Source organism: Orbicella faveolata, unplaced genomic scaffold (genome assembly GCF_042242905.1).
Source record: "Orbicella faveolata isolate gen_17 unplaced genomic scaffold, um_ofav_v1 contig_25, whole genome shotgun sequence".
Taxonomy (NCBI): Eukaryota; Metazoa; Cnidaria; class Anthozoa; order Scleractinia; family Merulinidae; genus Orbicella; species Orbicella faveolata.
This window is the reverse complement of record NW_028301553.1, coordinates 9,652,501-9,678,814: the sequence shown is the minus strand read 5'-3', so window position 1 is coordinate 9,678,814 and position 26,314 is coordinate 9,652,501. Positions and strand designations below refer to the sequence as shown.

The window sequence follows — 26,314 nt, the reverse complement described above, 5'->3', positions numbered from 1 at the left end:
TGACTTCTTTGCTAACCCTTAACTCAAGGGAAAAAAACAGTTAAATTTAATCGTGACTTTAAAGAAAGAAAGCGGTTTGTAATAGTGTTCGTATCTTCATGCCCATACATATCCCGAAGAAAGTTCCAGATTAAGACTATTACGTCATCGGAGATGTCACAACGGCTACGACTGATGGTGCGATAATAGAGTTTGTGTTGATCAAGTGCTGTGATGTCTACAGTAATCAATGAATCATCAAAGATTGCTTTGGAATATGCACTGCGGTGCGACTGTAGTACTAAGAAAACAGTTAAATTTTAAAAGCGCGGTTATAAGATCTAACAGATCTTCTTGTTTATTTATTATTTTATCATTATCATTATTATTACTATTATTCTTACTTTGAAGGGGTGGTAGGTGGTGTGCTCAAAGTGTCAAACGATTATTACCCCCTTTAAGAATTAACATCCCATCTTATTTGGCTTGCGTTTGTCGCCGATTTAACGCGCGCTCTGATTGGCTAATTCGAGGAAATTATTCTCCCGTAATATCGCTGATCACTGGACTGCAAAACCAAGGCAAAAAGCCATATAATAAACAAATCATAAACTTCGAATGTTAGGTCTTTACGGGAAAATCTCAAACCTCGGCCTTAGTGTATTGACCTCGCTAACGGTAACCTCTCGGTTTGAGAATTTCCCTTAAAGACCTCACTCTTGGTCGATAAATAGATAAAAAACAAAATAACTTACAGAGCTTCAGGTTTGGATAATGCACTCTTTCCAGATTGGATACATTGTTGCGTCATAAACGGGAAATAATGCGTACATAGAGTAAAAGGTAGGTTAACTCTGCATACGAGCCAAGCGGCCAATCAGGTCGGAGGTTATCCTGGTTTCTGTAGCATGAAGAGATTTGGAGTATTTCTTCTCCCCCTGGATGGGATGCTAGTCCATCGCAGGGTTACCCGTAGCATTTAATTCACCGGTACCTATTTATACACCTGGGTGGAGAGAGGCACTGTGAGAGTAAAGTGTCTTGCCCAGGAACAGAACGCAATGTCCCCTGCCAGAGGGCTCGAACCTGGACCGCTCGATCCGGAAATGAGCGTACTAACCATGAGGCTAAATGAGGTACTATAACAAATAAGATAGCAAAACATTCCCTGATAACTTTTACTAAAGGTCACGAAGTTGGACCATCACCGCTTCATTACTGTTCAGCTGGGTACTGACAGACTCCTGACGGTAGGGTTATTGGGCGGCCTGGGCCTGAATGAGCCAACAGTGCAGCAGCGGTTAAGTGCATCGACAGAAATTTTCGCGCGTTCAAACGATTCCAGGATCGGACTCATAACACAACGAAAAGCGCAAAACTATGCCACGAAATACGCAGATTGACAAGAAAACGCACAAAGAAGTGACCCAATGGATACTTGTTGCTCCAGGTACGTGGTTTACATGTATTCTAGAAAAAAAACAATAGAGGTCGTATGGAAGTAGCGATCGATTGAAGCTTAACTTTACATGTAGCTTCTGATCGATCGAATCGACTTTCCAGAGTATAGAACGTTTTCTTGACATTTTATGGAGATAAGAGTTCATAAGCTTACGATTTTTATTAATCAGATCACTGTACTTAAGCTTAAATCTCAGTTTATTCTTCTTATTTTTACCAAACGTACAGAAAGTGCTGTTTGTGCCCCAGAGTGTGGTGAAGCAGAACCTGTGTTCATCAAGATTCCACATCCAAGAACAGGTACTGTACACATTGAGCTTAAATAATCATAACAATTACAATTTCCTCAAACGTGATTGGTGCATAAGCTGCTCTATTTTGCACTAATTAATCTGTAAAGTTGTAATCGGACCGTTGGCTGTGATAAGACACCTGTAATCAGACAGTTACACGAACCAATTGTTTTAAGTCCTTTCCTTGAAATCCACCAATCACAATGTTGATTACAACCACTATAGCAACTTATCCAAATGAGAGACTTTGTAAAATTGAAGAGGTTTATCTCCAGTGGCTGTTTTCAAAGAAACTTAAAGCCATGTTTCAAGCAATTCTCCACAATTTAATTGCAGCATTTAAAACTGACTAATGAAAGCAATTTTTCAAATGAAACTTTCTTTTTTGGGAAATTGTAATGGTTATGATTAATTGGTAACAAGACACTGTGTCGTCCAATTCTGTCTGTAATCAGACTTGTTATCTAACAAATCTGACTCCCGCTTCACAGCCATCCGATTTTGTTAATCATTTATATGATTAGAGACCGAAATGTTGGACTCCACTTAGTCCTATTACCGTTATTAATCATATCTACAACACAATTCTTGATCGTGATTGTTACATAATCAGCACGCAATCACCTGGGTGTCCATTTACAGGTATCCTATCACAAATCTTTTTAATTGGATACCTATGCCATTCATATGTTAATTACACACACTTTAATTGCTTCATGTTTAAGACAGGGTTTGAAAAGTGGTCATCCAAAATGTGCTGTAGGTTCTGTTGAAAAAAAAAAAACAATTTATAAAGCAACATGTTTAAAACAAACTAATTAGTTAACTAACTAATTAAAGTAGGGAAAAACGATTTTGTAATGTAGCATTGAAGCAAAAAATAACATGAGTAAGTAAGGATGAATATTAATATGATATTATAGTATTTATCCCTATGCATTCATTTATTATAGATGTTAACACCATATATATGGAGCTAAGGAACCATTTCCATCAGATCTAGTCACTTGGTTGTCGCATAGTAAATAAATAAATAAATAAATAAGTAAATAAATAAATGCTTTTAGTTGTTATTTTAATGAGGGACTATTTCTGCAGTTCACAACAATACTTGTCTGTGATTGGTCACTTTCAGGTAAGGAACATCAATTTTTGCTATCCCACAATGGAGAGAAGATCTTTGAAGTTTTGCAATTTAGGGAGGAAACTAGATCATGGTTTGTGGAGGATTCTGTTCAAAAAGGTACTGAATGTGAAGTGCACTGTGTGTTTCTAGATAAGAGTACTTGTAAACACGGTTGTGAGGTTTAAGGTTCACATGTATTGTTGAGAAATATTTTAGAAAAGCAATAGTAAGAGTACTTTTTCTGTGTTTACATAGCATCATCTAAACACTTAAGGGTTGGGCAAATTCTTGAAAGTTATTGAAACCCTCGACTGTGTCTCCGGATCTCAAGATTCTGAGTTTGGGTGCAAAACTGTCCAAGATGGCAAGGTCTACCACATTTATTTACTTGCCACCTCTTCTAGGGTGTCTGAATTAGGCAGACCTATGACAACAGTATCTATGCCTGTGACAATTTTTTTAAAATACAGCTGCCAGTTTTCAGGTCAGGTCACTGGCCTGGCTTTAACAATATTGTACAACTCTGCAAATTAATTAAACAATACAATGTATATTTGAATCTCTAGGACTAGGTAATTTGTCATCAGCTAGCATACATGTATGGGTACATGATTGTATGAATTTACGTTTTATGTTCAAAGCTTGTGTTTTACTGGAAAAGTTTCTTTTCGTTGTTAGATGGAGGTCTCTACATCATAACACCTGTGGACCCATTGTTCCTCATCTTACCGTATCTCACGAAGTTTTCTCAAAAGGTACCTAAACTTCCTTTTGATTGTACGTACATGTATGTTTATATGTACATTTGACTAGTTTTAGTACAGTACTTTATGGTCTGCTTTAAAGCTCTTAATAACTAGCAGTCTATGAAGCTGGTGTTTATCTCTGGTTCAGATACATATACAATGAAGTGACCACAATGAAGTATTTCTAATTCTCCCCTTCCACCCACCCCTGCCCCTTCATGTGATGCTAGTCCATCACAGGTCCTGCTCAGAGTTACCTATTAATTACCGGTAGTTTATCCTTTGTTTAGGTAACAAGCTTGTTTGGTCAAGATGGCTGGATGTTGCCTTCAGGAACAGTTTTTCTTCTTCTTTTTCCGCTTAATAATGGACCTCGACAGCACCTTGGTCCAAACACAAGCAAAGTAAAGAGATCTCAGCCAATATGCAGCCATCTTGACCTTGCACTAGGTCAATAACCCATATCTACTTGTACACTGTACATGTATATATGGTGATCTGTTTGATAGCCATCCTCTAGTAAATAAAAGGCAAATCCAAATACTCACCAATGCACCTTTGAAATTTAGTTTAGAACTTTGGAACAATTATTGCTGGACGAGGGGCACCCATCCATCAGTAGGCTGACTGGTTGTCTAACATCTGAGGAGACTCTCAACATCTGCGATGTGAAGGTTGACGATGACCTTCAAGTGTACAGACTTAATAATGACAAGGTTATAGCTTGGTTAAAAGCAAAGGTATTGAAATGCCCAACTTAAATTGAGCAGATAGAGCCTCTTTTAGTAACCTCTTTTACTAGAACAAGGCACCTGTAGAAATGGTGTAATTTCTCATTTTGAGGATCCGTGAGTGATCAATTTTATGGAGACATTCTTTTGTTCTATTGTTATCTCTTTTAGTGTTTTTTTTTCCTTTTTTCTTTTTATGAAGGGCAAGGCAACTCTGAAGCAATTATAGTATACATATGGTCAATACCAAAGCTGTTTATTGAACTGAAATGCAAAATGTGCAGGTCCAGAAAATATCCATACTCCCACCACAGAAGGGATTGGTTTCCTGGGGGGTGGGGGGGGGGGGGAGGGCTCTGTAAGACCAAAAAATTTAAAGAAATGTGTGAAGCTTTATTGGAATTTCCAGAGGGGTGGGGGGGGGGGGGTCTTAGAAAAAATCTCTTCTGTGGGGGAAGTATGGATATTTTCTGGAACTACACAATACTGTTGCCAAAGAATTCTGTGTGGTGTAAGGAAACTTATCTTTTGGCATAATTGAAATATGCTCTATACCTCAATTTGAAAGTGGAAGTGGATTTGAAAGTTTCATGTCATGAAGTTTGTAAAAAAAATGATGCCAAACTGCCATTGCTCTTTCTTTGGAAAATAAATTATTGAAACATTTTCCATCAAACACCAAATTCAATAATTGTATAATAATTTAGTGTATACTATTCTGGGCTGTCTCATCATTAGGTTGAGCAGACTGCTGATAGTGTATCTTCAAGTGGCGTCCATGTGTCTAAAGGTTCCCAGAGTGCCACCTTTGTGCGCAGTAAACGACACACAGAGGCAACTAGAGGTTGGTTTTTGTGGAATAAACTGATTGAGCCTTAAGTGACAATAAAGATTTTCCCTAATGTAACAATGCAGTGCTTTTTAATGAATAAGAATTGAAGTCTGCTGTCATCTAATTGAGATGAATTGATCGAAAGGAGTAGGGGACATAGTTCCTGGTGTGGTGGTCTATCTCTCATCTGATGGTTAAATGCTCAGAGATATTAGGTGCATAAGCTACTCTGAAATCCGAGGGTAAATAAAGTACAGTAATGTATGTATGTATGTATAATTGGGAGATCAACACCTGTCAGTGAGCAATTAATGAATCAAGGGTGGCCCATAACAACTTCCTCCAAAGTGCTAATTTTTGTTTACCGCTGCCCTTATATCTGACATAGATTCACAATAGGATGCCTGCCAGAGCTCTGGGGCTGCTGCATTTTATTGAAGGCATTGACAATGGGTGGGTTCACAATAGAACCTTAAGTCAAACTTAAGTCAGGTTCCTTTCATGTCAGACGAGAGAAAATGATGGAGACACATTTTCAAGTCTCTATTATGAAACAATTTTGTGATGGGTGGAAGAGAGTAATTTCTGATAGCAGAACTCATTTGTAAGATAGTGTGTGATTGATGTACCCGTCAAAGCTCAGCTCAACCTGAGTGGTCTAAAAAAGTTCAAGTTCTAGACAAGTGTGAACTGGACCCAATATTAGTTGCTGTGAAGTGAAGTGTTTCTCTATCTGTTTGTCTATAGAGCTCAGTCAGTCAGTCAGTCAGGCAGTCAGTCAGGCAGTCAGTCAGGTAGTCAGGCAAACAGTCAGTCAGTTTTAACTGTGCAGTTTGTTTCATTTGTTGCCGCTGTTATTGTTTCAGCGGACTATGTGAGATATGCCTTTGGTTTGGTGTCTGATTACCTATCGTCACAATGGAGTGAAAGTGTCAAGGAATCTTTAAGGTAAAAATACAAACCTTGGCAGTGAATATATTTTATGTAGTAGAAGTATGCAGTACCATAACTCGACACTCCAGGTATTAAAAAAATCCTTAAACCCAGTTCAGTTGTATTCATCCAAATACTGTCCTCAACGGGTGATTGTATTTAGTTAAGTATTATCTGTTTTATTTACTCAGCTGTTTCTAGAGATCAGTTCCTTAAAGTGGTACTATGATCAAATTTTTACCCCTTGATTTTTTTGGTGTATCACATAGAATGGCACAAAAAAATAAAAATGCTGTTTACCGTTTGCAAATATCTGCATTCATTCCAGAGATATTTCACTTTGAAAAATGCAAATGAGATAACTGATGACGTCATATACTCAACCCAATATTATATCAAGTACATGAATAGAGCTATCTTGGTCAATTTCCAGCGCAGACCACTGAAACTTGGTAGGCTAATAGTTCTACAGATAGCATACCTACGGCAGTAAAAATTTCTGCTCCCATGGCAACTCACTCTTTTCCAGTCCCCACCCACTTGATTTCAATATTTTAGTGATTTTCAGCTCAAAACATACATGTACTTAAAAAGGCCGTGAACTTGACCTAACATATTCATATGCTTGCTGCATCATGCATATGAGGGACCGTTCATTTTTTATCAGGTAGGGGGGGCTGGTGGGATTTGGGGGGGGGCCATGCGAAAAAAATGGCTTTCGAGGGGGGGTCATCCCAAAAAAATAAGGGAAAAAGGGGGGGTCACGTGAAATATTTTAGTACAACTTTAAAATAGCATAATGTTTGAATATCAAAAAAATTGCTATAGAATAAACATAGAAGGCAGGATACAAATTTATTACAAACTGTCCTTCTGCTTTAAAAAAACCTTTGGCGACAAAAAGCATTTGTAGCTACTGAAAAGAAGTATTTAACACTGTTATTTTCGAATGCAACTTTCACTGGCACTCATCTTCATCTTCGCTGTCGTCGAGTTCTTCGTCGCCGCTTGTGCTGCTATGGGAGTCTCTTTCACCGATGCTGCAAGAAGCAGCAATGCTTTCCGTCAGAGTGTACTCTTCAGGGTACATGAAGGTGTAAACATAATCTCTGACTTCCTGCTCAAGGTTGGTGGTTATTCTGCTTCTTGCAGCATTGGTGAAATAATTCCCTTCCAAGAGCTGTGCGATGTATGGCCCATCTCTTCTAAATAACGACGTGGCAACATCCTCAACTTTAATACACTCTTCCGGGACGGCCGTTCTAAGAGGGTACACAAGGCATTGTGGAAGATCATTTCCTAGCGGGTTTCCAACACAGATTCCATAAACTCGTTGGACGTTGTTTTCAGTCCGCTTCCTCTTTCTTTCATTTGACTTTCTGCGGTTTTCTTTTTTCCTTCTCCTTTTGTTGATGTGCTGTTTGAGTATGCCCTTGAATATGCTGTTATAATTGCTCTTATTTTCTAGTGCTTCCATGTCCTGCGTGACCTTCATCAACTTAGCTTCTAGACATTTGATCTGTTTTACATTAAAGCTGTGGGCATTCATCAATTCAGATGAGGGAGATGCCAATGAGAGGCCAAATGCCACACGCTCAGGGCCAGCCATAACTAGGAGATCCGAAATTGACTTCTCTTTCTTTTGATTTGTTTTTCAAACAACAGCTCTCTGTAGTATAGGGATTGTAAATATTGTCTTCACAGTGAGCACAAAACGTGAAGTAGGGGGATAATAGAGAAATATTAAAAAAGTTGAAATCTAAATATTGTTTGTTCAATTTTTTTTTGGGGGGGGGGTCATCCCAAAAAATGACCGCTATAAAGGGGGGGCCACATGAAAAAATTGGTAAGCTGAGGGGGGGTCATGCGATTTTTAAATGGTGCTTCCCAAATCCCACCAGCCCCCCCTCCCTCATAAAAAATGAACGGTCCCTGAGGCACCATAAGCAAATATCAAAATGGAATACCAAAGGTGGCCAGAAAAGCCATTTATATTGGGGAGGTCTGGAACCCAGTATGTTGCCATGGTAACAAAACTGTCTAGCTCATATTGTGGAGCACATTTAGTAGAATCTTCCTGCAAAGAATCAAACATTTCTGATACAAATTGGCTGAGATATCTTTCTTCATTATATTTGATGAAAATTTGGTTGAGTGTATGGCGTCATCACTTGGCTAATTTGCATATTTTAAAAACTTGAATATCTCTGGAACGAAAAGAGATATTTGAAAATAGTAAACAGCATTTTTCTTCTCGTACAGACTACTTGTTTATGTTTTAAAATGGCTTAGATAGGAAAGATGGGATTTTCGTCATAGTACCACTTTAAAGTCTCACCACTTCTCTCCCAAGAGTACAGTAGTAATGTTTAGTTTTCTCCTTAGTTTATACATTGTGCATGTACATTAATACACTGTGAACCAAACAAGCTGTGATGTCAAAGATGATTTTAAATTTACATTTATGAATACAAGTACATGTGGGTGATGTTGTGTTGTTACTGAACCAACATTGAAAGAAATCTAGGGCAATCATATCAAATAAGAACAAAGTCTGTAGAAGTGAGCCTTAATAGCTGATCAGATCAGGCTGGTTCTCAACTCTGAATTCCATGGCATGAAGCAATTGTCAGAGTTATATCATTCGTTACTTTCTTAGAGGGAATGCTATAACGCTTCCGTTAATTTATTCCCCCGTGTTTTTTTGTTGGGTTACACTGACAATTTGCTAGTACCCACAGTCCTGGGTAGAAACAGGTTCTGTGAGTTATCATGTAGATTACATGTGGAGTGACTCACCCTAGGGGAATACAATGCTCCCAAAAATAGTCTGACACAGGAACCGTGTTAGGCCACTACAGTATGTCCCTCAAATCAATGATTATCAGTCACAAGAGTACTTTATAATAACAGAAGGATAAATTCAGTTTTGATCAACTCGGTCATTTCTGTTGGCATTCTCTTTTCTTTTTCTTTTTTTAGTATCACTGATGAAGCTCAGCTGTCATCCCCAGAGGGACCCCCTACTAAGGCAAGAAATATATCTTGGTGCAGTGTTGTATACCAAGGCTTTGCTGGTCTAAAAATTGTTTCATTAATAACTGATGATGTTTCTTGACATTCATATATGTATGTAAACTAAATGCCTACATGCACTGTCAGGTCTGTACTGTAATGATTTGATTTAGTAGTAATGTGGTTAAATGTAATTTAAACTAAGTTAAACGCGAAACAATGCTGGTCAGCAGCCTACCCCTGTTTTGGACATGCGCAGTGGTGTGGGGTCTGCTGGGGGTCGTGTGGTTTTACAGTGTGGCTTTTGAGGTCAACTCATTCTCACGTGCATTTGTGCCGTTTCGACTGTGCTTGGCGATTTAGCTCCCTGCCCTCCCTCCCTCTCTGGTAAGTATGAGGTAAGTATCATGGTTCCACTGTTTTTGCAGTGTGATGGTGCCTGGTGGTTGCCGCTCACAGGGTTGTCATGGTTGCCCTACAACTCGGCTCTTGTGCACAGGGTTGTCATGGTTACCCTAAGTGCTCGGCTCTTGTGCTCGAGGCTCCACTACCTTTCCAGGCACCTTCCCCAAGCTCATCTATTGTTGATGAGTTTAACCCCCTTTAAGTATACTATCACTTTCTAATAAGCCCCCGCCCACCTCGAGTGTCGTTTGTCAGAAAGTCCCTTTATTCCAGTAAGTGCGCCCATTGTGAAAGTGGCATTTTAGGCATTGGCATCAAATAGACTAATCAGTCATGGTAATTGGACCAAGTGGAGTTCAATTCAGGGAGTAATCGCACAAGTAATTTGAAAATTGGACGAGCGTGAAGAGCAAGGAATTGCAAGCACGATTACTCCCTTAATCAAACCTATAACAAAATTCTTGAACGTGATTGGCTATCGGCAGCTCGATTTGAGCATTGACTGGACAGTGTATGCCTCATGCATGTAATTGGACAGTACGCGTCATTTTGTGCGCGCTGTTGCGGTGCACTTTGTTGAGTAAACTGCTGTGTTTTTCAGCATTCATGACGACGTTTAATCATTCAGCGATCAATCGATGGTTTGTTCGTTTCTGGAATTTTGTCATAGTTTTCATTAATTGGTAACAGTACATCGTGTTGTCCAGTTCAGTCTGTAATCATACTTGTGAATAACAAATTGGACTGCCGCTTCGCGGTCGTCCAATTTTGTTAATCACTCGTATGATTACAGACCAAATTGGACTCCAATCAGTCCTATTACCATCATGAATTGTGTGACATGAGGTCTGATTACTAATTATTCAAATGAATAACAAATTTTGAAATTAGAACAGTCTTTGGAGAACTTCTTTTGAGCGCAAAAGTCGGTAGGCAGCGCTTTCCATAAGTCCTAAAAATTGTAGGGAACATTAGAAGGAAACCATTAAAGTGCACATAATTGATGTGTAAATCACGTGGTTATCCAATTACAGGTATCCAATCGCAACGTTTTCTAATTGGATACCTGTAATTGGACATCCAAGTGATCGCCTGTCAATTACGTGACAAATACACACGCGGATAACCAATCATGATCGAGAATTTTTTAATAGATATGAATAGACAAGTGAATTATGTAGTCTGCCTTCTCATCTGAATGTGACATTGAACTTAACAACAGAGTGATATTCAGGGGTTTCATTAGGGCTGGGCACGAGGCAATTTGACTGGCTGTGAGGATGATTTTGTCTGCCTGGTTTGACCATCTAGAGGAAAGCTTTTCTTCTTATAAACAGAGTTCAGTTCAAAAGATTTTGCCTGCCTTTGAAAACCATTTGTCCTCCTGCTGAAAACATCAATGAAACCTCTGAGTATTGTGACTATGAGAACCCCTCTTGTTACAGTCTTTTAACTTTGCAGTATTGGTTGTTCATGAAATTGCTGTTAACACGTTCAAAGTTTATGCAGGAAAACAAAAAGAAATGAGTTCCCTGTCAATATCAAGTGCTTTCCCCAATATGCACCTTACCTTAACACTAGCACTGAATTGAATCACTACATAGAATTTAACTGAACAACACTCAGGAGGCAGCGTGGCCGAGTGATCAGCGTGTCGGATTCACAATTTGGCAGTCCTTGGTTTGAGTCCCGCTCTGATCGCTAACTGAATTTGTTTCACGGCAGCCCTGAGTTCAAATCCTCCGCCACACTTGTAAATGGCCAACTGGTTTGCCTCTGGCCATTTGGGATTCTTAACAATGTTATGTTCAATTTGAATTATTTGTTTCTGTCAGTTGTTTGCTCAGCCCCAAGTGCTATCCTTTGTGCTATAAACACTGCCAAGGGTAAATAAAGGTTAAGAAGAAGAAGAAAGAAGAAAGAATACAGTACATGTATACCATAAAACTAGCTTGTCATGAGTAGGAGATTTCCTGAATAGCCAAAAGAATAACCTTTTGTGATGCCTGGGTTATTCTATGATTACTATCTTCTCATATGCTCATATATTGTATTGAATTTTTTCTCTTTTCATTTTCTGTTTCTTAGAGAGCTAAGGTTACTGATGAGATTCCTGAGGCGACAGAAGATTATTCCAAGGAATTCAGCAAGCTGAATTCTAAAACAGAAACTGACAAGGTACATCACACAAGCAATTTCATTACGCAAAATGTGTAGAGATGGTTTCAGGATGCTATCGTTCTTGATGCTTTTGTATTATTTTCATCCATATTCCATTGTACATGTCTATATTGTTTCAGTTCTTGACGTAGCTTTTTAGTGCTTTTTAATTAGTTGTAATTATTTATTGTATAGATTTAATTCTGTATGTTAATTTTATCAGGGCCTCTGTTGATACAATGTATACTGGGTGCCATTGCCCCTGAAATGGCCACCCTGATATAAATCAGTTAAATTTACATGAATGTACTTGTCTTGTGTTACATTTACTATGAAAAAGTATCATAAAATTAAGTCTTTTCTGACAGTATTCCTTGCACTCGCCATCCAATCTGGAACTTTGGCACACAGGCTCTCACAGCCAAAAAATGAAAGAAAAAAGGAAAAAAATCATAATATCTGGTCTTTTGGCAAGTGTCTTAATGAGAAACTGAGTCCTGGTGAAGTGATATAAAAACATCGAATAAGCTGGAATAGTTGCGTGTTCTTGGAAAATGGATTTCACCTGAAATTGCTCACTCTATATTCTACTCCTATAAGAAGTTTCTTCGATAGGCATTTGATGAGAAAAATTAATGATAAGAGCAAACGAATTCTGGAGACTTTGGACCTCTCTAAGGTCATTTTGAAGTTAAGTTATTTGTTAACTTGCAAATGACCTCAGAGCGGTTTAAACGTTCGTATTTATCGTTAATTTTAATTTATACTCTTCTCATTAAAAAGAAGCGACTTTTTAAAACATTTAACTCTAAAAGATTGCGAAAAAAAACTTTTCTTAAAAACGTTTAAGAAATTTTAAACGGTTAAGAAATACACGACGTTTCTACGTTCTCGGACGTCATTTTCAAGTAAAAAAAAACTGTATGAATATTCTATAAATAAAAGAAAAACAGTAGTTCATGAAAAAGAAAGGTAACATGAAAATATGCTACAAGCTAAACGAAGAGTTTGGCACTGATGAAGTCACTCTGAGTGTCAAAGCTAGGCCTCAGTTCTTTGATGAATAGCATTTCGTAAAGGAATATCCTGACTCTGGTCATATCTTTTCATTCCATTTTTTTGGTATTTTTTGTTTTATTACAGATTAATACAAAGTTGACTGCAGCACAGAAGTCATTATCTAAGGTGGACAAAAAAGGAATGAAGTCAATATCAAGTTTCTTTGGAGCAGCAGCAGGCAGCAAGAAGACCAAGAAAAGATAGTGTTGCTGTCACTCGGACATGTTAGAATTTTGATGGATTTGTACAAAACTGATTTATCATGTAATCATATCATTAATAAAAAGAAGCTACTTTGAAGCAGTATTATTTCAAAAAGTGTTGCATTTTATAATTTGATTAATTCATGTTTATCAATGCCCCAAAGAGTTATCCAGCTGTGATATGGGCTGTTTTTACCACTGAGGACGAAGTTCGCACATGCCAACACGCCGCCTTTACCTCAGGCTTCGAGTTAGCCAACGACTTGTTTGGAATGTACGCTCTCCTCCGGCTTTCGCCTATAGTCGCCACTGCTCCGTCAACCCAGCTGATAAAGGCATCATCCGGAGTCTGGAATGTCATCGAGATTTCAGTTTCCGTAATCAAATTTGGTAATAGAGACGTAAAAATCATGGTCTTGACGACTTAAAATCCTCAAGCTGAATTGAGAGCAGAAGGAGTGGGAAGAGGAGGAGTTGGCGAAAAAGAAAAATATTTTTTTTAGATTTCGCGCGTGATAACATTTCAGCTGAAGTCACTCTCCTTACTGACTTGTGAATTGGCTAATCAATCAATCAAGCAATCAGTCAAGTGATAAACTAGTACTGTAGCCAATTATAAGACGATTTTAGTACTGTGTTGTAAATTGTAAGCTTTTTAATGTAAGTATTCTGTAATTGTAATGTAATATATGCAGTTTAATTTAAAAGAAAAAAACAAAAAACAAAAACAATCAAAATCATCCAGAGGTCCTCCCCCTTTACATGCTTTATGCACAGACAAATATATCAATCTTGCCTGCGAGTACAAAAAATGCTAAGAACGCACAACAAAATACTAAGAAAACAGCTCAAGTTGAAAATATTTGGAAACGAATTTCTTAATTATCCAGTCTTAGTTTACAGAGGGAAATGGTCAGTTAAGCCTGACAAACATCAAAGGCAGGGGCGTATAGTAGCTAGCCATTACTGGCTTGTAAGCCTGTTCCATACCTCGTAAGTGTGGTGCGGCCGGGGAAGGTGGGGAGAAGTCGAGTAGGCCTATGATTTGTTCAATTCATGCTTTATTACAAAAATTACAGCTCAAGGTGGCTTCTATATAAGATAAAGCACTATATTATAAAATATCCTCACGTCATGAATTCTTAGCAACTAAATGAGATCTGATTTGAACAAATGGATTGTACTGTGCAACCCAGTACTACTGGACTGGATGCCGAGCTAAATGTTATGGGAATCCAAAGTTTAGCATCCTATTCTTCTTGCCGCAATTCTCACCAGCCACGGCCTCCCCGTCAATGGCTATGTCCTTGTGCGAGTGCATTAGAGCAAGGACCGAGCGTCACTCTGTTCTCATGGTTGCCCGCAGATAAGTCTTGACTCTATGCATCAGGCCAAAACTGCGTTCAGGAGTTGCAGTTAACACAGCGATCGGGAGGATGGTGTTAACGTCTCGATTTCTATTTATGCAGTCGAGAGTGTCAGGCAGAGTTGCAGGTCATTCTCCAGTTGAACGCAGCCACTTTGTTTTCCACCGCAACATCTCGTTCTCGTACTCTTTCTTGTCGGTCAGATCGCATGGGTACGAAAGCATTGCTTCGCATATTAGATAAAACATTGAAAACTTTTAACAACACCCGACACCACTGGTGCAAACGTTGCATTTAACAACGCAATCTAAATAAGAACTAAACGTGGGAGAGAAACTCGAAAAGAAAGTTGGGAACACGAGCACAAAAACAAAGTCATCCAGAAAACTAGTTCTATGAAATAAAAAGAGAAATATTCCAAGAAAAAAATAAATATACCGAGAAAAGATTGTAAGTCCGAGCTTACTGGCTCAAAGAGAGCTAAGCCCCTAAAAGGAGAAAACAAACATGGCTAGAAATGTTGAGGCAACCTTCGGGGGAGTTAGCTGGCAACTCCACACTCTCATCAATTTGTTACTCACTTTTTATTGCCACTCATCTTTTCAGTTACAATAGTCACAAAGTTTTTCTACTATTAATTTTGACTGATTCTAACAACTGCGAGGAGTTCACTCCTCGCGTTTCTTTTATGGGGACAACCACATGATTCATCAGTCACTGCGTGTCAAACTGTCAGTTCATTAATTTTACGCATTTCTTTCCACTTTTGTGCGAAGTGTGAACGAGATATGAATTTTAATCAAACAACCAGTACTTCAATGTCCAAAAACGTCGACAAAATGAACAAGATTTAGCCAGAAACTGAATTAGGTAACAAAATTCTGATAAGTTATGGAATCCAAATGATCACTATTTCCAGGAAGGGCGCTTTTGAAAACTAGACCTCGATTTTATGTAATGCCCGTAAGAAAATCAACCAATGTAAAGGTAAATGCAGCTGGAAAATCCCGGAAATGATGGTGCTCAATGAAATACGAATAAAATCAAGTTTTCCTTCTATAAAGGTACTACTAACATAACATAGCATAATAACATAATATAAAGAGAAAGTATAATTTGATCTCTACCAAGATAGAAAATCAAGTAACCTTTTTTTAAAACCCTAGCTGCCGGATATCCCACGGTTATATTATCCTGTACCAGAAACAAGTTTCCTCTTAATACATTTTGGTTTGCATTTTTAATTGTTTAACAAATTTATGTTGGAACTGAGGTCCACAACCGTGTTGATGAATCTTTTGTTTCACGCCCGTGCACTAAGCATGAATTACGTAATCGAAAACCTTTCTATTGGTTAGTTTTTCAGTTAGAGGTAAACAGCCTTTGTGAGTTTTTTTGCACTGTCAAGGCCAAAAACAAAACGACCAAAAACAAAGAAAAAGATTATTGACAATGCTTCAGTGCAGCAGTTCGTAACTCCTAGGGAGCCCTCTTTTTTGGTTTTGCTTTATGTCCAAAACATATTTCCTTTTATATCCATAACATGGAACTATGACGTTATATATATCAAGTAAAGATCATCATTTAAAATTTCCGAACAGCCAACTCCGAGCTCTGCCTCCTTTGCCTTTCTTGTCGACGAAAAGGAGGGCAAAGGAGAGAGAGAGAGTCTGGGATCTAGTTTGTCGAACGGGGCTCAAATATTCACTGACTAATTTGTTATTACTTGTTACTTGTTGCTTTTATGTCGCATTTTGTGCTCGAGCATGGTTTGACATCTTTCTTTCTCCAGGGATCCCTGGGGTCTCCTGTTGCAGCTCTGGGATACATTTCCCTAAATTTCTTGAGTGCATCTTGATAATCCCAGTCATTTTCGTTTTCATGGCACTCGAACATTTCTTTCACATGCTGTCGACCACGCGTCTCGGGAATACCCTCGGGATAAATCCGGATTTTCGGGTTTCCTGGCAGCCACTGGATTCCATTTTCATTGGCTTTCATCGTCTTTGGGTCATCATCCTTTTCGGCTTTGGATACATCATTTTCAAGGACAACTGCATCAGGCGTTTTGTTTTCATTGGTATCTGTTTTATCTCCACTTTCAACACCACTTTTCTTTAATTCATCTCGCAAACCATTTGTGATCTCGTTGAAGGTCATTAACGCAACGATGGCTTCGCGTTGCGCAAGGATAAAACCATCTACAATATATGAGAGAAATCCAAAAGTTTAATTATCTCAGGAGATGAATAGTGTGAAAAAGAAAAAGAAAATGAAAATGAATTGACGACCATACACCGGCTTGTGGGTAAAGTGAGCTATACGTGATACTCTAGAGACATTTCCTTGTGCCTCTGTTTCAAAACGAGTCTTATTTCAAAAAAATGAAAATGAGTTTGATTTGCATAAAAATGAACATGTAGGCGGAACACATTTCAATAGTTCGGCGTGAAGACTCGTTTTGACACAGAGGCACAGAGCAACTCAGAAATGGTGGGGATTCCAAGGTCCCTTTGTTGAGCTGTTGGGGGAGACACGTTGTTGTCAAAGTGCCCTTTCGTGACTACTGGTATAAACTGACATGAAAGATCATACATTTGAAGTTCGGGGAAAGATATGAAGACATGACTGATCATCGCATTTATACACACAACTTCAAGCAGCTGTGAAATTACCAAATCATGTCTTCATATCTTTCTCCGCAGTTCATATCTTTCATATATTCACTTTTATACCATGTCATAGAAAAATACAGCCAATCCGAACACGGGGAAACCGTTGTATATTCGACGATATTACATCCAACCTTCCTATCATGCTTCGCGCGTATGTCACATTGATTGTGTTGACGCTGTATTTTCTATGGCATGGTATAAAATAGTTATAAAATGCTTCCTCGTGGTATACCATGAAATATTTCACTTGAATCACTGAGCTGGTACAGTGATTACCTGCTGCAAGTACATGGGCTTTCCTGTAACATCTTTTTACAATTACCACTGTAACGCCAAATACCACCATGACCAAGAAAACAACCCAAGCGAACACATGTGATAAGCCTTTGGCATGGTCAATTTGATGTTGCAGTGATTTGATCTCTTCGCTATCAGTGAGATTCCTTTTGTTGATATCCTGTCCGACCACGGCACACACGAAGTACCTCGTGTCAATGAATGCTACCATCAGCCACACCAGCCCGCCAACCAGCGCTTTCACCACATTAGGGAAAACGTAAAAGAAGCATTCGCCTTTCCTCCTGTACTCTTTTACACAACATCTGTTGGACAGTGTCCAAATGCGACCAACGATGAGCAGATTGACGACGAAAATGATACAGGGTGGACCCGTAAGAAACATCAAGCCATAGCAAACGTGATTCTTCAGCGGACAGTTGAAGACCTCGGCGTTAAGGAATAGCTCCAGCCCCACCATTGTCATAGCAACGACGAGGTGTGCTAAAGTGACTTTGTTGTTGGATATTATGCCCAGAACTCCACTTTTCATTGTGTTCGGTAGCACTGTCCTGCCGTAATTCAAAGTGCGAGTCCAAAATCCTTCCTTCTTGACATCACTTGTAGACATTTTGACGTGATTTGTTCCTTGGCTGAATCAAAAAGGAAATGGAAGAGGGAAATAGGTATTTCAATACACTTCCCGCAGTTTAACTGTTATTCAGTGCACTTCATATTCTAGTGTACTGTCGCTGCACTTTTCCTATCTAGTCCGAAAGCTCAGGTATGAGGGCGGTTTAGGGTACTTTATGATTCGTGAATAGCGCTGCCTTATTTTTATTCGGTGAAATGTGAAATGGCTAGTTTTTTATTTTTTTAATTTTTTTAATTTTTTTTCGTGAATTGTGGTTTCTTAGTACCCGTGAGCCGTGATTTTTCAAAATGATTTTCTGTATATAAAATGAAAAAATAAACGTTCAATTCGTCGTGAACCCGTTCGCTATTATTTTCTACAACCGTCAAATAAACATTGCATAATCATGAGGCAATCGGTTGGATCCTTCTGCATAAGTCATCAGTAGAAAGTCACGGTTTTCATTTTGACTCTTGTGGAAAAAAAAAGAAGCGGAGAAGTAGCGAAGATCCAAAGCAAGACTGTACTATTGTCTTAAACTTTCAAAATCTGATTTATTTTACACTGCAGGTTCGAGTGAAAAATTTCTCTTTTCTTCGAGATACGTGAAATGTGTAATTTAGTTTCCGAGAATTGTGAAAAGACCTCTTTTTATTTTTATTTTCCGTGAAACGTGATCTTCACCCCACCCACCAACCCGCTTTCTCTTTTACCACCCTTTGCTAGACTTGCCGCAAGTCGACTTATACATCCCTTTAGAGCTGAGCGAAGCGAGATAGCATTTTTCGACCGAATTCAACACACCAGAGAAGGAAAATTGGAACATATGTGTACCGATCAGAAAGCTGGAAATGCATTATCCCAGGCTTAGGATTTAATCAAGTTATTAAATTGCAAAACAAGGGTTAATTAAGGTAATAATGAATAATTCTTCTCTTACAGCATTTTCTAAAAGCCAGGTCTCCCAAAATCTGCCTGCACACTAATCATTTCGGAAACGAAACATTATTTCTTTTACTGAGAAATATCTAGCTCCTTGTGGCTATAGATTTCGAACACATATGTGTATTAACACACGGATTGAGAGATACCAGTGTTTAAGCCGTTGGTTAGACCACTACGTTTGTTGTTTATAACAAAACACATTGTATATATGACTTTTACTTGAAACTTCTTCTATGGCTAAAAGAACTTTGTTCTCACAAGTTGAAAGAAAAAGAACACGTACGAACTGTGCTGCAGTTTGACATGTTGTTATACACTCTTTTTATATTTTGTAAGAATATGTTTTATAAGAATATCGAGGCTGAAATTTGCGAAATTTTAAGAATATTGCTAAGAATTGTATAAACCCGAGGCTGAAAGTTTGAAAAGAATGTAATTTTTTGTGTTGAAAATTTGTAAATACACCGCAATTATATGTTTTTAAATAAATCGTGCAAAAATAAAGGGTGTATCTGATTAAGTATTCAGCGCCTACATCAGCCACCTACTTCTACTCATACTAACTTTCGGGCTTTTTGCGTACACTTTTACCGTTTATTCCGACAATGTTTAACGAAACAGCTGCATGTCTCAAAAGTCTTAATTTTTACGCGACTTTTGAGCTCTAAGACAGCTAGCGTCGTTTAAGGACGTTCGCGCGAATCGTTTCTGCGCGTCCTTACTGCGCACGCAAATTCACACGCCACGTCATGCATCGATGCGCGTACGTGCTAAGTAATACAATAAACAATGATAGCGCAGATGGCCATTGCTATAGCTTTGCCTGGATTTAGCGATCTTGGACGTTGGGTGACCCATATTTTTCTTTTGACGGATCGTTTTCTCTACCGATTTTCTACGTTTAGCGAAAAAATAAAGAAAATCTATCGATTAGAAGTTTAAATGTTTTGCAAAATGCACCCTCGAATTCCGTTATTTCAGTTTAGCTCTTCGTTTATTTGTGCGGCGGTTTCAACTGCCTCTTGAAGGGTTAAGTTTTGTGAAAACGTTGGCAACATTTGGAATTATTTACGTAACAGACCCACTTCTACAAAATATGACTAAGATCGTTTACCTCCGTTGACTCACCTTTTAACTATAAACCCCTGTAAATATAAATATATAAACACCTGTAGACCATGCTGAATTACGTGCGCAAATTTTTCAAAATCAGGGCAGTTTTCCACACGCTTTACCTCTGACACGAAGTCGGTGACCCCCAATTTTTTGCATTTATTTCTGACACAAGTAAATCATCATCTGACTGCAGTAAAAAATTTTTAAAAAATCTATCAACTGGAACATTTTCGCGCGAACGAAAGAAAGCTCTCTTTAATGGCCTCGCTTTAGCCGTCTCTATTAAATAGGTTTGCTGAATTCTTGTATATGATTCCTTGAGAGTATCACGCATTGAAGACCAAAGTTACAGCTTACCTCAAGCACAATCTTGTTCGCTTGAAGACCAGTTGAACTCTTTACGAAGCAAGGTCGGTAGCAATGTCTTTATATTTTGTTGTATATACCCTACACGTGATCAACACACGCTTAAAGGGTCGGTAAAATGTAGTTTCCAATTACGGTAGAGGTCGAGGAAAGCTTCCTCAAGAATACTTGGAAATTTAAGGGTAAGTGTAACTGAAGTGTCGTAGAAACCGCAAATTGTTTACATTTCCGAAAATCACCGGATATACTTTTGGCCGCTTCGGAGTTCATCATGAGGCTTTTTCCGCATTCGACCGTCAAATATTCAGGAAATTCCGGGTCGGGAAGCGAATGGAACAGACATTTTCCGCAATTTCATTCCGAAATTTTGGGTGTACCTCGCCAGGTTGGCCTAAAATTCCGGAAAATCGGAGTAACCGGAAAATTCCGTTCCATTCGACCATTCCTGTTCGGGCAAGTCTACATCGCAGACAGTCTAAACTGCCGGTATACCGGGGATTTTGTGACACGTCCGAAATCGAAACTCAACTTGGCTAATTCTCAAGCTTCGCAATATCAGCTAATATCAGTGCTCGTCAAGTTTTCTATCTGGCAGACGACTTAAAACTCTTTCGTCATCATTATTGCAGTGGATTGGCCACGATAAGCTTTAGTAAGTTAAGCGAAAATACATGTAAGCTACGTGTAATGTGAGCATGACCTCGCGAGTGAACAGCTTGCCTGGTCATTCGAAAGTGACTCTTGACTGAACTCGTCAGGAAAATAAAGAGGTGTTGTACCCTTAATGTAGTCGCGGACTCCTTTTAAATTCCTACGCATGTAAGAACTGTAACTACACTGATAAAAGTCATCTCATCGTCCTCACCTAATACTCAAGTACTTTAAGGACTGCAGCTGGGTCAAATTCAGCACACAGTAGAACTAGAATTGGGGCTTCTGAAGGTTACGAGTTATGTCACGTGACGTTTAGCGGAAAAATAGCCATTATTTGATTGGTGACGGTTTTTAGTGATATCATCCAACAAAAACGCGTTTTAGGTGCAGGTGAATTATTACCATCCTATCACGTTTGGAAAACACGCATGTGTTGATCACGAGCCCGTTAAGACGAAGCCCGTGATTAGCCTAAGGTTTCAGTTGACATGTAACTCTAGCTGATCCGACAAGATAAGAACTGACCACATTTCATCTGGTTATTCATAGCGGGAAAATACTTTATATTCTCGAGTCGATGATTGTTACCAGTAATCTAAGCTTAATTCTTCCACAACCTGGCACTGATTATCTGGAGATGTTTTCGTACAATAGAACTAGCAATTTGAATTTATAAAGTGCACCTTAATATAACATTTCGGGGAACTTCCCCTCCCACAGGAAGAAGATCCCCTTCCAAAGGAAACGTCCATAGAATATATCCGGTGATTCTCGGAAATGTCAACAATTTGAGGTTTCCACGAGACATTACATCGAACCTTAAACACTCGACATTTTTTGTTTTATTCACTGTTGAATAAGAGCTCTCCATATTAACAAGAGTACTTCGCGTTTATTCCGGTGATTCTCGGAAATGTCAACAATTTGAGGTTTCCACGAAACTTTACATCGAACCGTAAACACTTGAGAGTTTTTTGTTTTATTCACCATTTAATAAGAGCTCTTCATATTAACAAGAGTACTACGCGTTTCTGCACTATAAAAACACTTGAAAAAACTGTTGCTGTGTATTCAGTCATGTCTTCCGACTAAATTGGTGTAGCTTCAGCTACTCGCCATGCATTTAAACGTCGGCTACTAAATCGTAATCTAACGATTAATTGTCTTTGGAACGGGAGTTGTGTATCCCGCGGTCACGGAGGGTATGAGTCACGCGCGAGTTCTCGCATAACGCCGGAACTTGGGACCTCTGCCATGTCGGTAGTATCAAGTGTCCCCAAGTTGGGAGCTGTATGGATCATCACCCAGCAACCCTCGATCAGCTCCTTTCACATGAATTCCTCTGCCACAAAGGAGTTTTGTCTAACCCGTTCGCCAATCATTCAATAACTGGCCGTTGTCAAGGGGTCATTTTGGCAGTTGGGACGCATTGTTGTTGAGGAAAGGTGGCCGTTGTAGAAAGGTTAAAATAAAAGTGAATGTATGAACTGTCCGCCGGGACGAAAAAAGGGTGGCCGTTGCAGAGAGGTGTCAGAGGTTACCATTAGTGGAGAGTAAAGGTTAAGTCTGCGTACGAGCCAAGTGGCCCTCCAGGCTGGAGCTTATCCCGGTTTCTGTAGCATGAAGCGACTAGGAGTATTTCTACTCCCCCCTGGATGGGATGCTAGTCCATCGCAGGGTTACCCCCAGCATTAAGTTCGCCGGTACCCGTTTCAACACCTGAGGGGAGACAGGCACTGTGAGAGTAAAGTGTCTTGCCCAAGTACACAACACAATGTCCCCGGCCAGAGCTCGAACCCGGACCGCTCGATCCGGAAACGAGCGCACTTACCATGAGGCCACCGCGCCTCCACACCACTAGTGGAGGTTCGACCGTATTTCCTTGTGAAATAAAGCCGGAAATTGTAACCGTCTGCACGCAGACTAGGCAATCATGGTTTCTCTAGGCGCTAACAAGCGTTGTATAAGTATTGTATACCTTGCCATAGAAAGTATAGTAGCCAATAAAATCAATGCGACATACGCGCAGTGCACGACGGGAAGGTTGGCTGTAATAGGTGTTCATCAATCAATCAATCAATCAATCAATCAATCAATCAATCAATTAATCATTTATTTTAACACGTTTCGTCGAGGAGCTAAGAACTCGTTCAAAATACGACCCAGTATAAATGAAAGTTATAGTAATTACAGCTAATAATATTATTCTATTCTAGGTAACAATGTTATTCTATTTTAAAACAACTTAATGGATATATGCCCCACAAAAAAGAAAAAAAAAAAGGTAAATTAATAACTATAAGATAGCTAAAAACGTAACAGAGAAGCTGTAAGACACATTCTAAAAAGCTGCAATCTTGCAATTTACTTATGAAGTCATTTACAATACTTAAAAGACTTACCTAAGAGAGCAAACTGTTCCATAACTTAGTTAATAAATAAGAGAAAGAGTTCCTTTTAAATCTAGGATTCAAATTAGGTAATTCCAAAGTCGACCTCTCTCCTCTTAGACCGTAGGGTGTATGCCTATATTTATAAAGGTTTGCAAGATAAGTAAGTCCCAGACCACTTAAGCATTTAAAAAGTAGTATTAGCGCCTGATTTAAGCGCCTACAATGTAAGAATTTCATGCCAGCCGTAGTGAGCAGCTCGTCTTATGACACTGACGTCTTGTTGTGCCCATATAAACATAGATGTTGCCCGCCTAGATTAGCCCAGGCTATCTGCGGGTTCGCGCTGTTACTATTGCCAAGCTTTTTTTAACTTAATGTGTATGTATTTCTGTAAAATTGTAAATATGCGAGTCATAATAAAGTTGTTGTTGTTGTTGTTAATGAATGTTCTCAATATGTAACAGTTGCCACCCTCGAGACGAGACGACGAGTTTGAAACCAATCTACTGTGTTAAAACTTTTTATTGAGTCATCCTAAATATGTATTGATACATACGTTACATAAATGTAGAAAACTTTAGTCTTACCCTACACAGGCTCAATACCAACCGATGGGAACTGTACAAAATGGTAAAAGCACTGACGGAAAAAGTTTGATTTTGACATTTACACTACATTATTCATGATATGGCTAGCTCCGTGAGCAGGCAAGAGGAATCAAATCCTGCGCTGTGATTGGCTACCCAAGCGGGCCAGATGGAGCTATCTTGCCCGCTCGGGATTACCCGCCGTGTCCCGCAAGAAAAATTTCCCCGAAAGCCATATAATAAATCCTTTAATGACTTTTCAAGTCAAAATCTATATAATGTACACGTTTACAGTGATGGAAACCTAAATAGAATATAATGATCTTAGGTTCGTTAAAAATTGGTAGAAATGTGCACTTAAGTTATAATACAAAAGATATGTTAAAACGGTTTGTACGCACACAAGGTGGCGATGTCAATTTGAAAAAGAATCGGCGAACTTTTTCAAACTGCATTGTTGCGTCTGGTGAAAATCACTGTAAACTAATTACAATCCTCCAAAAGAAAAAGAGAAGGCAGCTGTACATTTTACAAAATACTTGGCAAACCCATCGCAGCCCATCAGGCACAAGGAAAGCCATGTTTTTGCATTATTTGCCTCTGTACTAACGACATTGTGCATGTTAGAAGATTTTAGTACCTCTGTGTACGTTTTTGGGCGCTACGAATTGTGGGTAAATGTAGCAGTCGTCATCTTTGTTCTTTTAGAGGATTTAGACTCCCTTTAACTATTCACTTAACTGTGTACAACTGAAGATACTCAGTGATAATTTAAGCATCGTTTTGACCATAATAATACACATGAAAAAATTACTCGATTCTGATTGGCTAAGAGCAGTGCAGTTCAAGTGTAACACCAGTGCAAAAAGTGTAACATCAGTGCAAAAAGTGTAACACCAGTGCAAATTACACGTCCAAATTCTGGATTATGATTGACTGAAAGACAATAGGAACTTTTCTAAGAAAATGATATCACGTAAAATGATGACGAAAATTTTGTGCTGAAACTTTGAAAAAAGTTTTCTCAAATGACAAAAAAATGGCTTCAAGAAAGACCTTCCGGCACTTCTTCCGCGCGAATTTTTTCATGTTTATATTATTAATAAGTAATCATACGGTTTTTCTCGTTCAATTTGGAGTTAATTTGCACTTGTGAGTTTTTCAAAAAGCTGAAATTACACTCGCCGAAGCGGCTCGTGCAATTTCAGCTTTTTGAAAAACTCAGTCATGCAAATTAATTCCAAATTGAACTCGAAACCGTATGATTACCTATACAAAGTGCACGGGATTAAAAATTGCCGTGATGTAATGGTGTTGTTTCAATGTCTAGTGAAATTTAAACACTTAATCAGGTGGCGAGACATCTTTTTTTAACACATTCTTGGTCTTGAGCAAGGAATCAGACACCCATGGAACCCATGGCTTCCCGCACGTGACTCTGGGATACATTCCAGCAAATTCTTCATACACTTTAAGGTAATGCCAGTCGTCCTCTTTGGACCAATTCTCAAACAATTTCTCGACTCTTTTTTGGGCAAACTCTTCAGGAGCGCCGTCAGGGTAAAGCGTGATTTCTCTGTACTTCTCCAAAAGGCGGCATGTTTCACTCTCTGCTGCCTCCTCTGTTGTCTTGTCGTTATCCTCGTTGCTTTCAGGTTCTCTGGTAATAGCTTCGGGATCGGCGTCGCTTATGATGGTCTTATTTTGTCGCTTTTTATCGTACTTCTCCTTGTCGAGATGTCTGGTACGTTCGTGAAAGGCAATCGTCGCAGCAACAGCCTCACGTCTCTCGAGACTGAAGCGATCTAGATATACAGAGAGAGAAACACGTTTGAAAACTGAACTACAATAGCTGGATGTATATCAGACCTTTCCATCCTTGTAATCTTATCACAAACCAGAGGATTCTGACAAGGGACGTATCCTGGGAAACTAATGTCTTCGATAATCAAGAGGTTAAGTTTGTTCGGCGCAATTCTGAGGGAAAATAAGGATTCGTTCGATGCAACGCATCTATAAAGGAGGCAATCTGTGGATGATAACTTCGCAAAAATCTTAGTCCCGTTTTTTATTCCGTTCGTCAGCCTGAGAGTTAAGGTTGGGGTTGGGGTTGGGGTTGGGGTTTTTTGTGCCCACCCCTCCCTCTCCCCAAAAGTAAGTATTGACTTAGTCGTGATCAAACTTACACGACATGTAAAGCATCCAAACTTAGTTACTTAAGCGACAATGACGTGTCAATCATGACGTCATACTAGGACTAAATGACGTTACAATTCAAAATATCTGCCACTTAGAATCCACCATCTTGGATTTCAAAAGTTTTTCAAAAATATCACAACAACAACTCCAAAATTGATG

General features: G+C 39.0%; 3 protein-coding genes across 8 annotated transcripts in view; 1 reads left to right on the top strand and 2 right to left on the bottom strand.

Moving 5' to 3' along the window:
* Positions 1-1,276: 1,276 nt before the first annotated feature.
* LOC149108861 (ribonuclease H2 subunit B-like) lies at positions 1,277-13,058 on the top strand. Of its 2 annotated transcripts, XM_089294472.1 has the most exons (10): positions 1,277-1,429; positions 1,669-1,740; positions 2,869-2,976; positions 3,538-3,614; positions 4,175-4,345; positions 5,075-5,180; positions 6,035-6,116; positions 9,084-9,132; positions 11,610-11,699; positions 12,825-13,058. In XM_089294472.1, exons 1-10 carry the CDS (start codon positions 1,360-1,362, stop codon positions 12,942-12,944), a joined length of 945 nt encoding a protein of 314 aa, XP_089150598.1. In that variant the 5' UTR covers positions 1,277-1,359; the 3' UTR covers positions 12,945-13,058. The 2 variants fall into 2 exon arrangements, with proteins under 2 accessions (XP_089150598.1, XP_089150600.1); XM_089294474.1 differs by lacking the exons at positions 1,277-1,429; positions 1,669-1,740 and adding an exon at positions 2,454-2,622.
* Positions 13,059-14,879: 1,821 nt separating this feature from the next.
* LOC110045980 (uncharacterized) lies at positions 14,880-21,415 on the bottom strand. 3 transcript variants are annotated; one of them, XM_020751639.2, is made up of 3 exons: positions 21,188-21,415; positions 17,262-17,914; positions 14,880-16,511 (listed from the first exon to the last, which is right to left on the bottom strand). In XM_020751639.2, exons 2-3 carry the CDS (start codon positions 17,890-17,892, stop codon positions 16,033-16,035), a joined length of 1,110 nt encoding a protein of 369 aa, XP_020607298.2. In that variant the 5' UTR covers positions 17,893-17,914; positions 21,188-21,415; the 3' UTR covers positions 14,880-16,032. The 3 variants fall into 3 exon arrangements, with proteins under 3 accessions (XP_020607298.2, XP_020607301.2, XP_020607299.2); XM_020751642.2 differs by lacking the exon at positions 21,188-21,415 and adding an exon at positions 21,102-21,176; XM_020751640.2 differs by lacking the exon at positions 21,188-21,415 and adding an exon at positions 20,314-21,083.
* Positions 21,416-23,873: 2,458 nt separating this feature from the next.
* The window catches only part of LOC149108857 (uncharacterized), a 27,167-nt gene continuing 24,726 nt past the window's right edge, over positions 23,874-26,314 (bottom strand). For all 3 annotated transcript variants that reach the window (XM_089295021.1, XM_089295019.1, XM_089295020.1), the window contains exon 3: positions 23,874-25,761. In XM_089295021.1, coding sequence (XP_089151147.1) covers positions 25,301-25,761 — 461 coding nt within the window. In that variant the 3' untranslated portion in view covers positions 23,874-25,300. The remainder of the gene's footprint in view (positions 25,762-26,314) is intronic.